Source organism: Ambystoma mexicanum, chromosome 2p (genome assembly GCF_040938575.1).
Source record: "Ambystoma mexicanum isolate Mex_15411 chromosome 2p, UKY_AmexF1_1, whole genome shotgun sequence".
Lineage (NCBI taxonomy): Eukaryota > Metazoa > Chordata > Amphibia > Caudata > Ambystomatidae > Ambystoma > Ambystoma mexicanum.
In genome coordinates, this window is record NC_090923.1 from 543,543,814 (window position 1) to 543,558,446 (window position 14,633).

The 14,633-nt window shown below is 41.5% G+C and overlaps 1 protein-coding gene across 5 annotated transcripts in view; it reads left to right on the forward strand.

Moving 5' to 3' along the window:
- Nucleotides 1-14,633, forward strand: part of LOC138566537 (calpain-1 catalytic subunit-like) — an 845,562-nt gene that overhangs the window by 130,451 nt on the left and 700,478 nt on the right. For all 5 annotated transcript variants that reach the window (XR_011301953.1, XM_069643985.1, XM_069643987.1 and 2 more), the window contains one exon: nucleotides 2,044-2,162. Coding sequence is in view for 4 of the 5 variants with exons in the window: in XM_069643985.1 (XP_069500086.1) it covers nucleotides 2,044-2,162 (119 nt within the window). In the remaining variant the exon portion in view is untranslated. The remainder of the gene's footprint in view (nucleotides 1-2,043; nucleotides 2,163-14,633) is intronic.

The following is a 14,633-nucleotide window of genomic DNA, read 5'->3' on the forward strand; positions in this document are numbered from 1 at the left end:
GGCATATGAACAAACAAAAATAGGCAATACCATCTTTAAAAAAATATAATTATAAAGTGGCAAAGCTCGCAAGCATCAGGGGGCTACAAATACACAAGGGGCTTGCAAGATAGGACAGAACATATACCTCCAGAAAAGATTAATAACCAATCAACTAGTGATCAAAAGATTGGTCAATCGAATAAGTGTGTTTTTAAGTGCTTTCGGAACACTAATTAGCGCGTTTCCAAATGTAGTGCTAAGGGTACAATGTTCCAAGCCTGGGTGGTAAGGACAGAACAAGATCGACCAAGGCCTCAGAATTCTTTGGTCCTGGGAACAGTCAACAGACCACTCAAGCTCGAAGGAAGTCACCTAGAGAGAACATAAAGTTTAGTTTGTTCCTTTTAAGTAAGCAGGGGCATTGCTGTGAATGCATCTGTGGGTCAAAGAAAAGGCCTTGAAATGTATTCTTGCCGACACAGTCAGCCAATGAAGTTTCTTCCTGGCATATGAAACATACCCTCTCTTAGGGATATTGTAAATGTTGCGCACAACTTAGTTTTGTAGTACCTGCAGTCTCCTTACACTGCTGTTACTTTCACCAACCAAGAGGGCATTGCAGGAATATAGGCAGGGCATAATGATTGCCCTAACCAACATTATCTGTTTTTTGAGAGACAGAGCAGTTTTGCATGCCTCAACACCTCCAGGTGATACTGTGTACTTCCAACTACACCACCAGCATGCGTATCGGAGCTCACAGAGGCATTCATATGCACACCCAGCATTTTTACTTTATCCTTAATATGGGAACAATTGTTTTCAATGCTCATATGAGAGTATTCAGAGCATAATTTGGCCCTGGAGTTGAGCATTGTCCACGTAATTGGTGAAGTGGATGTCCAAGGTGGTGAGAAGGTCACAAAGGGGCTTAATGTACAGATTGAACAATGTTGGAGATAGGCATGCTACCTGTGGAATGCCACCACGTATTTGCTCAGTATCTGAAGAAGTGTCATCCCAACACACCCGTGATTTCCTATTGCTTAGTAAAGAGCTAATCCAATTTGTCGCTTCTCTGGAACATTCACAAAAGGTAGATAGAAAGTCCAGTAGGCACTTGTGATCTAACAAATCAAACGCAGCAGCCCAATCTAAAAGTATTAAGAGCCCTGATTTGCTATCATCCATGATGCTTAGCATGTGTGTCTGCAGATCTAGTAGCGCACTTTCTGTGCCATGGAGTGTACAGAAGCTAGATTGATTTCGATGGAAGATATTTGTGTTTTCCAGATGTTGTTGGAGCAGTAACTTTTTCCGATTTTATCAATGATTTTCAGAAGGAAGAACATGTTGGTAATAGGGCACAAATTGGCCGGATCATTTGGTCTGCGCCCGTGTGTTTTTAGCAGGTGGGTAACCACTACATGTTTGATAATGTCTGGGGCATTTTCATGACTAAAGGAAGAATTTACAAAGCATACTAGAAACGGGACAAATATGTTGGGATTTCGTAAGATGAATTTAAGTGGAAGGACCTCCTCTAAAAAAGATGTAGGGCACATTGATTTAAGAATCTTTTGCAACACTTCTTCCAATACGTGTGAGAAAGAGAAATCCGGGTTCTGAGGGAATTTGCTTTGGGAAGTCAGAGGCAAATCATTTCTATCTTGCTTCAAGGAGTCAGAAATCTTGGAGCGACCCAATGTGATTTTATTAGCAAAGGCTTACTGCTGGTTTCTCAAGACTTCTATAGATTTCAAATAATGTCCTCGAGTTGTTCTCTGCTGACTCAATTTCATTACAGTAAAAGTTACTGTAAAAAACCACACATCTTGTTCAGCATTTTGGCCCTTTTCACGTAGTTTCCTTTTCTGCTTATCCTGAGCGCTTCCTCCTGCAGGTTGCCTTGCTTCTTAGTCTTTTTTATTTAATATGATTACTATTTTGCGTATGGAGCTGAGCCAGCCCTTGATTTAGCCTTTGGTGTTCTCTGTTTATGTGAGTACTGTTGCCCTCAGACGTGTAATGGTCTCTGTAACGTTTACCTTCCTATTGTAGGTAATTGCTGGTTTGTGTCTGCGGTCGCTTCTCTAGCATTGCATCCGGAATTCATGGAGCAAGTGGTGCCTCCAAACCAGAGTTTTCGAGAAGGTTACAATGGCTGCTTTCACTTTAAGGTAAGAGCTTTGGTACATTCATTAACAATGGAAAATAATGGACAAACATATTTTGCTCAGAAATACTCTCCAGAACCGAGAATTAAATATAGATCCTCATTTAACATTTCTTTTCATAAACCAAAGAAAACCCATGTGTTTCATGCAACGTCTTAACTGGAGAAAGAAGCTTTTAATTTGAGGCAGTTGTCTGGATAGAAAGCTTAATGACTCCCCCAGTAGACCATTGTTATTGTTGACTATTTTGTCGAGACCTGCGAAAGTCACTCCCTGCTGAACGATTCAATATCCCCAGTGGACATGAAGCTTCTCTCTGCACCTCTATGGGAGCAGGCTCATAAATATTTAGTCTGCTCTGAGTGGATCTCTCAGCGAGTTAAGTGGTCGCCTCATACATGGAGCCAGCCAGCTCTTCGGAAGTTCAAATACTGGCAGGGAGGACCTTCCCTCTAAGGTCCATAATTTGAGAACCATCAAATTGGGACATAGTCACACCTATTATTACAGCTCTTCAAAACATGGTAAATCCACCATGAAGCACTACATAGCGTGTGATTATTATTATTCAACTATCCGGATCGATCCTGGCCTGCAATATTGGCCCCAGCGTGTGCCAATCCTCCATATAGCACCATCCGGTGCATGAATACGGCGGGCATACTCATGTGAAGAAAGAACGTTGCAGGAGTGCTGCTTGCAGAGATACAAGCAAGCAAAAAAGACATCCGGACCAGCAAGGTGACAAAAAAATGTCGGTGGCCGGACACAACTAAGGCTCTGCAGAACAAAGTAGAAACAGAAGAGGCATACAATAGCCAATTCCCAGAGAACGGCTGTGTGGGAGCAGTTCTGCAGAGAGGTTCGATTACCATATAACAATTATGAGTGGCGGACAATATCAGCGGAGTATAAGGACGCTCAGCGTGGTGCCGAGGGAGGCGAACCAGGAGCGAGGAGAGACGCTGTCTGTATCATTTAAAGTCCTGAAGACTTTTGGAGACGACGAGGGCAGCATGATGATTATCCAAGGGCGTATGGAGCAAACAGAGTTCTGCATTATTAATACATATGCACCGAACAATGATACTGTAGCCAATTTCCTCTCGTTCTACCTCCAGATCGGTAAATTCAGGGACAGTACATCAATATGATCTGATATGATAGTAAAGACACCGAGAAATTATCCCCAATGTGGGTAGGTGCGCAGACCCTCGTACTGGTTAAATATTGGTACTATGGTGTAGAGAGGTTTGCAGCAGTGGCAAGGCGTAGAAGGGTAAATTCTCGGTACCCCTTCTGAATAAAGGAATAGACAAAGTGAGTAGGGCCTGCCAGTCTACGCTCCTTCAGATAAAGTCATTCAATTCAAGGTTTAACTTGGTTAAGTAATTAGTCCATTACAATGTAAGTAGAGATGTAAATACAAGTATTTATTCACAAAAGTGGACACTGCACGCCAACACGTGTTTCAGCCCTCTCCGGGCCGTCCTCAGGGCGTATTCGCATTGAGATGGTAAGTAACTGTTAAGAAACATTTATCATCCATGCCCATTTACATTTAAACAATGGGTAGCCACATTGTTATGTTTTGCAAAGTAATAAAATAAAATAAATCCGTCAAAATTTGAATATAAACATAAGCCAGGTAAAATATACAATGCAAAGGAGAAGTGGAGAAAGAAGCAAACAAGGGAGAAGGGTCGGGGGAGAGAGGAGATAAAATAATATTTTCAAATTAGATGTGAGTTGGTATTATACAATTGCTAGTTACTAGATTTCAAATTACTGATTGTTAAAACAGTCTGTAAAGCTAGTTATTAACAAAGCCAGGTTTTTACACCTTATAGAGAGAGTGGCCAGTCCATTAATATGGCGTACCTGATAATTGTAAATTGAGAGAGTAATAGCATCAGTCAATCTCCAATGAGTATATTTTCTGGTACCTGTAAAAATACATAAGTGCATGTTGTAGCCTTATGGGTACTCTAAGTTCTGAGATTTAATTGCAACTGCGAGATTCTCAAGTGACAGTCTATGCAATACAATGGTGTTTGCTCTCTTACCTAAGGTTCGGTTACTTGATTATAACTCTGTGAGAAGTAGTTTGCTGGATAGTCCTAGCGTCTTGAGTGTGCGAGCGAAATCTGTTTTAACAGAAGAGATACATGGAGGAATGTTATGAGATGTGCTGGGTAGCACTTAATAATATTAGGAAAGTAACTGTTCACAGGAGCGCTCGTAGCGCTTACCTTTAAACGCCTGAATGCGTGTGCAGCACAGTGATTTCTGCTGGCTGCCTGCAACTCCCTGGAAGGAATGTGGGTGCGGCTGGGCTAGCCTGTAGCTGCTCAGCCAGGCTGTTTAGTAGTCCCGGTCATGTGTCCGTCCAGTTGCAGTTGCCTAGCAACTTAGTAGGTGTCAGAGGAGTGCTCGGGTTTGCAAGTACATATAGCGAAATTGCTTTAAACGTGATTAATGCAGGTACTCCTTTACTTGTGAAAGCTGGGAGACAGGAGTACATGTTGGCAAGGTTCAGCAGAACTAATTACATTCTTACACTTGCACCGCTTTGTTAGCGTTGTATGGGATTAAAGAATACGTTCCCATTTGAATAGTAAAGAACCCCGACAATCTGGTGTTTGGGGGGCCATTGGATAAGATTAGCTGGTACAACATTGTACTGAAAGTGATTTTCAAAAAAGGGGGACCGGATCTTAGTGGTTGGTGTTGTAGGCACATCGGATATGTGTAGCCTGATAATATTAATTATATTGTAATCAGATTATTCCATATTCAAAGCAATATTGGTCAGATGACCAGATTTGCGCCTTAGTAGCGTATATAGGTGAAAACTAGTGAAGTAGAGCTAGTGCTGCATGTAAATTATTTAGCAAAAAGAATATATGAAAATTCAAATTAAAAGAATATATGCAAATTAATATGCGGACTGGGACCCAAAGATTAGTTTTAAGACATACTGAATGGGTTCTAAAGGGTGATATTATTGTTGTCTGGTCATATTATTCAAAATTATGCAAACTATCTGCATTGGTGTAAAAGCAGGGTGAGTTACGGAAACCAGTGTTAAATATTGAGAGAGTTATCGGTCAGGTGGCCAAATTCGCAAGTTGGTTGGCTATGAAAGCGATAGTAATGAGATATAGTTAATATTTCATGTTCAAATAAACCTGGATGATACAAGTTGTTACCAAGGTAATTGCTCAAGTAGCATAAGGTTTAGTGTTTGATAGGGTATAATGAATCTAATTTCTATGCTGGTAGCATGTGTAAAGTATATGTTGGAGAGGGATTTTAGCATTAACCCCCTAATCTACGAGGTTGACATGAGAAGAGCAAGATGCGGTTAATGAAAATGATGACCCGATTGGTAATGTGTCATGATTCCAGTCCAAAAGGATTGTCCACCCCTCTGTGGATGTAACACCTGCCTCACAGAGTATCCTTAAATATGAACATTGTGTCGAGATTAGACATATTATATCAAAGAAAAACATTCAGTTCATGCTCTTGATTGAGTCCAAGTTGAACACATCTTAGTTTGCATATCCTCCGGGCTTCCGCTTGTCGTAGATACAGTTGTCGATCACCTCCTCTAGCATGTGGTTTGATGTGTTGCAGACCTACAAATCTGATTTCCTTTCTGTGTGCCATCTGGTGTTCTTTTTGCCAGTGCACTGCAAATGGTAATTTGATGTCTTGACTGTTGAGGTTTGCTAGGTGTTCTCTGATTCTTACCCTCAGTTCCCTGATGGTACTGCCAACGTAAACCTTCTTACAGATACAAATGATTCCATAGATAATATATTTGGAGCGACAATTAATGAAATCCGTAATTTTGGTAGTCAAATTACCATGACAGGTAAATACTTTGGTAGGTGATAAGGCAAATTGACAAAAATTACAGGTCCCACACTTGTGGAATCCGCTGGGTTTAATGCTCTGTGTAAGCCAATTAGTCTGTCTGTCGGAACCAGGTTTCATAAACGAGGGACACAGTAAGTTTCTAAGTGTAGGAGCTCTAGAAAAGATTATTATTGGTTTTTCTGTAATGTAGGTCTCCAAGTCTGGATCCAAATGTAAGATATTCCAATGTTTGTGGAGAATGTGATAGATAAATTTAGAATCACTTCAGTACTTCGTTAAGAAGTTCACATGGTGTGGAAATTCAGCAAGTTGTTTGTTCTTGGACTGGGTAAGTAGAGAAGATCGTGTGCTGTTTTCACGTTCCTTAGAGCATGATTTATGTTGGTTTTCGTGCATCCTCTTTCTTGGAATCTGGTTCCTATAGACTTACATTCTGAAAGAAAAGTCATGTCTTCACTGCAATTTCTCCTAGCTCTAAAGAATTCTCATCGAGGGATATTGTTAATCACATTTCTTCTGTGGCTGCTTTTTGCATGCAAAATGGAGTTGACTGCAGTTGTTTTTTGAAAGGTACAAGTTTGCAAGGTTTGGTTGACTACATAAATTCTAAGAGCTAAAAACTCAATTTCAGTAGCATCAATATGGCCTGTGAATTGTATCCCAAATTGGTTGTGGTTAAGAAACTGCATAAAGTCCTTGAACTGATCAGGTGTGCCTGCCCATATTGAGAAAACATCATCAATATATCTTCTCCAGACTGGAATAAACTTGATGTATGGATTGTTGTGAAACACATGTGAGTCCTCAAAGAAAGCCATGAAGAGGTTTGCCAAGGCGGGAGCATACTTAGCTCCCATGGCAATCCCCTTGGTTTTGGGTGTAGTACTCATCATTAAAGATAAACTGATTGTGGTTTAGAGTAAAATCAACAAGGTTCTTGAGCATTTGTACATGTGCTGCATGTGATGCTGAGTGTAGTCTGAAGGCGTAGTCCAATGTTTTAATAGCTAATGTGTGGTCAATTGAGGTGTACAGGGCAGTAACATCAAGGGTGACCAAATGGTAATGAGATTTCCATACGGTATTATTCAGAATCTGTAAGACATGAGTTGTGTCTTTCAGGAAAGCTGGTATTTTTGGAACTAAATCCTTAATGCATGAGTCAATGTAGGTTGCTAAGTTCTCTGTGACCCCCCCTTGCCCGCTCATTATAGGTCTCACTAGTGGGAGGTTGTCAAACGGTTTGTGTATCTTGGGTAATAGATACAAAGTAGGCATAAATGGTGTGATAATGGTGAGAAAGAGTTTCTCCTCGTCCGTTAGCATCCCTTTTTGGTGCCATTTAAGAATCAAACTTTTTAGTTCTTGCACTGTCTGAGTCGTCGCGTTATTGGTAAGTTTTCAGTAACATCCAGGGGTGTCTAGGTGTTCTTGTGTCATTCTAATATTATCTGTTTTGTTGAGGATGACAATGTTCCCCCCTTTGTCCGCCTCCTTAATCACTATAGTGTTGTCACCCGAAAGTTCATGAAGTGCCACTTGTTCAGTTTTAGAGAGATTAAGTTTTTTACTGAAGAAGTCCTTGCATTGGCCATCAATATATTGGTGAATTTCCCTGGTGATAGACCTATAGAAGACATCTATAATGTTATCACCCGAAATTGGTGGCATAAATTTAGATCTGTTCTTATGTTCAGCAATATCCATATTGCATTGATGTATCCCCAAGTCTCTTTGGATATCACTGATTGATTGAGCATTGTCAGTTGTAAGGTTCACCAGAAGGTGTACATTTTCAATCTCTTGTATACTTTTACTGCTAATCGGTGGTAGTGTTGCCTGTTGTTCAAAGAATACCGGTTTGTTATGAAAATACTTTTTCAATTTCAATTTTCTAGTGAATTTATAGAGGTCTATTTGAACCTGAGTCATATCGGCTTTGGAGCTGGGTGCAAAGGAGAGACCATAATTGAGAACATTGATCTGTTGTGGTGATAGTTGTTTGGTAGCGAGATTGATGACTAGATTTTGAGAATTGGCCTTAGTTTGGATGTTTTGAGACTTGATCTGGTAAATCTTTTCCTTATGTCTCCGGTTCCCTCTCCTCTTGGCTCCTCTTCCTCTTCCTCCTCTGAGGTTGTTGGGTTGGTTGGTATATTTGGGCCTAAAGGGAGTATTTTCTGAAAATGTACATTCTTGTAATTGGTATTGGGATTCTGAGCGTTGCCCTTTTTGTATCTTTTAATTTCTGCCAAAAAAACTCTTCTTTTGTGACGTTTTTCCTCAAACGTTTGTTCCTCATCTATGTTTTGAATCCCTACTGCACTCGTTGTTGCTGGTTCCTGATCTGAATCAAGATCTGATGTGACTGGTGAAACATTTGGAGTCTTGATATGTGTTTGGTCTCCATCATATTTAGCCTGGAATGTGTAAACTCTGTCATTGGTGTAGTCTCGTTCGTCTCGATAGAATTTCCTAAATTTCCTTATTTTTATGTCATCTTGGTAATCTAGATAGTGTGCATTTTCTCATAGATTTTGTCTTTAGAAGCTGCAGGGTTGGGCATTTCTGTAATTTCTGTTTGGACCTGGGCAATTTCAGTAGTTACTCTAGCGTGTTCCCTCTCAGCGTGTTGTACAAGGATTTTCATCATATTCTCAGAACTGACAGTGAGGTTGGCTTCCCAGTCTGAGGCAACGATCTTGGTCATCATGATGATTGAAATCTGGGAATATGAGTATTCGTAAGCCCCTGGGAATGATTTCTTGCTTGAGGTAGTTTTTCAGTGATACTTGTTCCCAGTATTTATTCATTTCTTTTTTACTTAAACATTCTAATTTAATGAATTTTTGAACCAGTGTTTCGGTTTTTTGCAAGCGATTTTTGAAGGGGTTACTATCTGTGCCACGTGGGGCAAAAAGGGCAGCGCTATCCTCATCACGATTTTGTAGGTATTTAGCCATATTGGGAGTTTTGGTTATAACAACTATGTGGGTATTGTGCTGCACTCCCAGGGGAAAGGTAACAATAGTAGAGACACCGAGAAATTATCCCCAATGTGGGTAGGTGCGCACACCCTCGTACTGGTTAAATATTGGTACTATGGTGTAGAGAGGTTTGCAGCAGTGGCAAGGCGTAGGGTAAATTCACGGTACACCTTCTGTATAAAGGTTTAGACAAAGTGAGTAGGGCCTGCCAGTCTACGCTCCCTCAGATAAAGTAATTCAATTCAAGGTTTAACTTGGTTAAGTAATTAGTCCATTACAATGTAAGTAGAGATGTAAATACAAGTATTTATTCACAAAAGTGGACACTGCACGCCAACGCGTGTTTCAGCCCTCTCCGGGCCGTCCTCAGGGCGTATTCGCATTGAGATGGTAAGTAACTGTTAAGAAACATTTATCATCCATGCCCATTTACATTTAAACAATGGGTAGCCACATTGTTATGTTTTGCAAAGTAATACAATAAAATAAAATAAATCCGTCAAAATTTGAATATAAACATAAGTCAGGTAAAATATACAATGCAAAGGAGGAGTGGAGAAAGAAGCAAACAAGGGAGAAGGGTCGGGGGAGAGAGGAGAGAAAATAATATTTTCAAATTAGATGTGAGTTGGCATTATACAATTGCTAGTTACTAGATTCCAAATTACTGATTGTTAAAACAGTCTGTAAAGCTTGTTATTAACAAAGCCAGGTTGTTACACCTTATAGAGAGAGTGGACAGTCCATTAATATGGCGTACCTGATAATTGTAAATTGAGAGAGTAATAGCATCAGTCAATCTCCAATGAGTATATTTCCTGGTACCTGTAAATCTCCAATGAGTATATTTTCTGGTACCTGTAAAAATATATAAGTGCATGTTGTAGCCTTATGGGTACTCTAAGTTCTGAGATATAATTGCAACTGCGAGATTCTCAAGTGACAGTCTATGCAATAGAATGGTGTTTGCTTGCTTACCTAAGGTTAGGTTACTTGATTATAACTCTGTGAGAAGTAGTTTGCTGGATAGTCCTAGCGACTTGAGTGTGCGAGCGAAATCTGTTTTAACAGAAGAGATACATGGAGGAATGTTGTGCGATGTGCTGGGTAGCACTTAATAATATTAGGAAAGTAACTGTTCACAGGAGCGCTCGTAGCGCTTACCTTTAAACGCTTGAATGCGTGTGCAGCACAGTGATTTCTGATATGATATGGCATTTATAACGTTCCTTTACACAAGTGTTTCACGGCTCGACGAGGCAAGGGAGGGGAGCAAAGGGCTGGACACGGGTGTACTGCCGGCATCGCTGAAAGAGTCTATTATAGTTCCGCTATTAAAGCCCAATAAGCCCGAAACCGACTGTGGGTCATATAGACCCCTCTCGTTGCTCAATCGGGATGGCAAAATCCTTGCAGCCTTAATGGCCAACAGGCTTAAGCCAGTAATATCTAAAGTTATAAACGCAGACCAGACGTGATATGTGCCAGGCAGGGAAATTACATGTAACCCGAGGAGACAGCACCATGTCATAGATAATACCCACAGAAGCACACATCAATATGCAATAGCCTTGCTGGATGCGGTCGAAGCGTTTAATTCAGTTAGATGGCCATGGTTAACAGCAGTACTGCGCAGGTTCGGCATGGGGCCAATTTACATAAAATGGGTAGGGCTGCTCTATAGCAACCCACTGGCGAGTGTCAGGACAGGATCCCACATTTCAGATCAGTGGCAGTTGGAGAAAGGCACCAGACAGGGATGCTTGTGGTTTTCTATGCTGTTCATACTGGCCTTGGAACCGCTAGCAGTGTGCCTTCTAAAGGAATATCATGAAGCAGGCATAGTTATACAGGTCAATGTTAATTTAATTTCTCCATATGCAGATGACATGCTTTTGTACTTACAACACCCAGAAACCAACTTACAGTATACTTTGGACATGTTTGAACGCTACGCAGACCTATCCGGCATTACGATTAATGCACAGAAATCATGCTTGTTCCCACTGGCAACATACAAGGGAACTCCACCCAGTTCACCTGGGAGTAGATATCTTTCGCGGCCCTAAGACAGAATATTTGCAGAACACACTAAAGGCAGTGGAGAAAGTGGAAAAGTCCATGGCTTTCTGGGTCAGATTGCCGCTCTCATTGATGGGGAGAGCACCATTACTAAAAATGGTAGTGCTCCCCAGGCTCCTCCATTTCTTTACTTATATTCTGTACAACATCCCTAAAGGGTTGATTTAATAAGCTTGACGGTGTATGCAGAGGCTTCCTATGCCACAACACAAGGTGCATAGTAGCACTAGCTAAATTACAGAAACCGTACGAGCAAGGTGGCATTAAGGTGCCCAATTTCGAGGTATATTTTGTGGCGTGCCAGCTGCACTTCATTATGAACTGGCTATCGGATGAGCAGTCCCAATACACCTGATGCTGCAGCCGTTATGTGCCCCATTTTACTTGAAGGAGGTGATATGTATGGTGGCACCGTGCACCCAGAGGTTCCCTCTGCTGCTGAAGCTGGGTAGGACGATTTTGCTTAGGGCTTGTTGTTTTTTAGAGAAACAGTCACCTTATTCCCCCATGTCCCATAAGTGACTCTGAAGGCTGAGGACCCACAACTTAAACTAAATGTGAGGAAGTACTGGTAACCCATGGGAGTGGTGACGGTAGGAGGCTTAGGAGGAAGACCGATGGACATTAGCGTACTCTCCTCAGAAACATGCATACATGAAGGACAACACATGACGCACGCTGCACTCCTCTCTAGATTAAAGCTGAAATGTATGGGTACGGAAGGGGTGGTGCATGACGATGACACTATAGAAACACTGTATGATATTTCGGAGGTGCATATGCAGTGTCTAGGATATGAGTTACTAATTCCACGGAGTGGGGACATTGTGAGGCAGACCAGGTGCAGCTGGGAGGCAGATTTGCAAGAGCAACTAACAGACGCAGTCTGGCGTAGAGCACTTGCCTATCATAAAAAGGTGGCTAGAAATGTGAAGCTCCAATTAATACAGTTGTATATAACTCATAGGCCTTGCCTAGCCCCAAAGAGGATTGCCAATTTCAGCAAGACAACTGAACAAACCTTACCGAAATGTGAGTTGATTAATGCGGACCTGGTGCACATGTTTTGGGCTTGTTTGGAGATCCGACAAACTGTGAAGAAATAGTGCAGGCCTTGGCCAAGGCAGGTATAACATTGGACACGAGTATGCTGGTGGCCTGCATGCTTGACATTTTTGCGTGATCAAAACAGGCGAGACATGTCAGTAAGCTGAAAGACTTAGCATACATCCTGGCAAAATGGAGAATAGCAATGGGGTGGAAAGCGCACAGGAGACCAGAAGTGCACCTATGGTGGAGCGACCTCCAGAAATTGATGCTTGCAGAAGTATGGCAGGAAGCAGCCTGCTGAGGCCAAGAAGAACAAAGTATTGACCACGACTCCTGGTAACATATGGTGCAGGAATTGATGGCCCTAACATTTAGCGATACTTGAAGAGTAACGTCTATCCCACACATTCAGTAGCAATTGCGAATGCATATATCTAAAGTTGATGCAAGATGTTAACACAATGTTAGTGGAATAGGCTGGGATGAGGGTGGCGGGGACATGGGGTGTAAAACATACAGACACAATTGACTGGACAATGTATGCAATGTACAAGAGAGTCTGTAAGTTATGTTTGGTTAAAAATCAATAAAAAACCTTTACAAAAAAATACTCCTATTCGAAACCTTACCCTTTCCCACTATTGTTTATATGGCATATTCATTAATATGAACCTGGTAGTCCATGAATATCTAAATCATGTATGCTGTATTTCTTATTGTCTGATGCAGTGTCAAGAGCTATAACTCAAAATGCGCTGTTTCACTTAATAGGAAATCATTTGCTTTAATAAGAAGTTTCGAACCACAGGCTTATTCTATTTTTAAAAATAAGCTATGGTATACTACCATTCGTTGTTTGGAAAAATCAATTTTAATGCTTTCCATTTATTGAAAATCCTGCCTTGATGGTCTCCCGCTTTAGACTATGACCATAATCTGGTAGGGGGTGCATAACCTCTTGTGCCATAAATTCGGAATATTGCCTTTTGAGCAAGTATGGGTTAAAATTACTGAATGCCAGTGGTGTTTTGTCTGGGTAGCAAAATATGCTGGGTGAATATGGCAAGTGAAGAACAAAAATGCTCAGTGATTCCCTTTCTATACTGTACTGTACATACATCTGATTTTTTTTCTTCATTTCTTTATGATTGTATATGTTTAGATTATGACATACTGTTGGGTATGCATAGAATATGTATGTCTAGTAATGAGTGAATTTATACATTGTTGTACTTGATGTATCATTGTTCGTTAGGCTTGTGCTAATTCTGAGGGAGCAATTTAGGGATATTTGCATTAACTGCTAGAACACTTAGTTCAATGCAGTTCCGTTAATGATAGTTTAGTATAGTTAAGTAAACCGACTGTAAAATAAATGTGGATTGTATTATGATGAATTTTTTAGACTGCTTTTCGCTACGCAAAGCATTGAAATTAAAGTATTCTAGCTTTCCAATAACCTTCTAGTGGACCAGTGGCAAGCAGATGTCTAGGAGGGGTCGAACTGAAGTGTGGTTAGCAGCATAGCTCGAGCTATGTGGATCATGGCGGTACCCTGTTTGGTTCATCAGTCGAGGATCGCCAGTGGTCGAACTGGAGATGAGATGCACAGGTTAGTCGGTTCGATGCAAGAGCTTGAAGGATGCAGTTCAGAGAGAACACCACGGTCGGTTTGATAGTTGAAGGGAGTGGCGATGAAGAAGACGGGTGGTTCGAACAGCAGTATGAGCAATGCAAGTGCAGCAATGCTTCTTTGTTCGAGCCGGCCACAACAATGCGCTTCAGCTTGCACGGTGCCGCAGCAAATTGGTTTGAATGGGCAGAACTGCAGTTTGAATGTCGTAGAGTGCCAAAGACAGCTTTGGAGGGTCTGACTGTTTCAAACTGGGTCAAACACTCTTGAATCATGACTTGAAGCGGTTTGATGGCGAAATTGCAGGAATTCTGCCCATCTTAGCTCTCAGAGTTGTTGGTCCCACCCCAGGATCTCAAGAACAATATGGGTCCTTTTCTCCGTCTCCCAAACATGGGGAGCTTGGCACACACCGGCAGAGGCCATTAAGCACAATGAGGTCCTGGGCAAAAGTGTGGCTGGCAGTGATGCAGGTATTGATCCAGCAGGAGATTCACCTCCAGTGATCTTTGTGGATGGTTAGGGGACAGAGCTTGCCTCTGCCTTGGAACACCTGCCTTCACCTCACAATTGGAGGACTTTTGAAAGGACTTGTCTCCCAACAGGGTCCAGTGGAATTATCTTCCAGAGATGGCTCAAAGAAGTGGTGGGAAGCCTTCGGACTTTGGCGCCTTACAAATAAAATAACATTAAAAAAAAAGGCAAAAGTCTACATGTGATTGGTCACAAGCTACCCCGCTTTAAGGGTCCTAACCCTGCCCTTGGAACAAGTGTTCTTTACCTTCTGATATGACACACAAAGTGTTTTGCGCTACAGGAACTAGAGGTGACAGG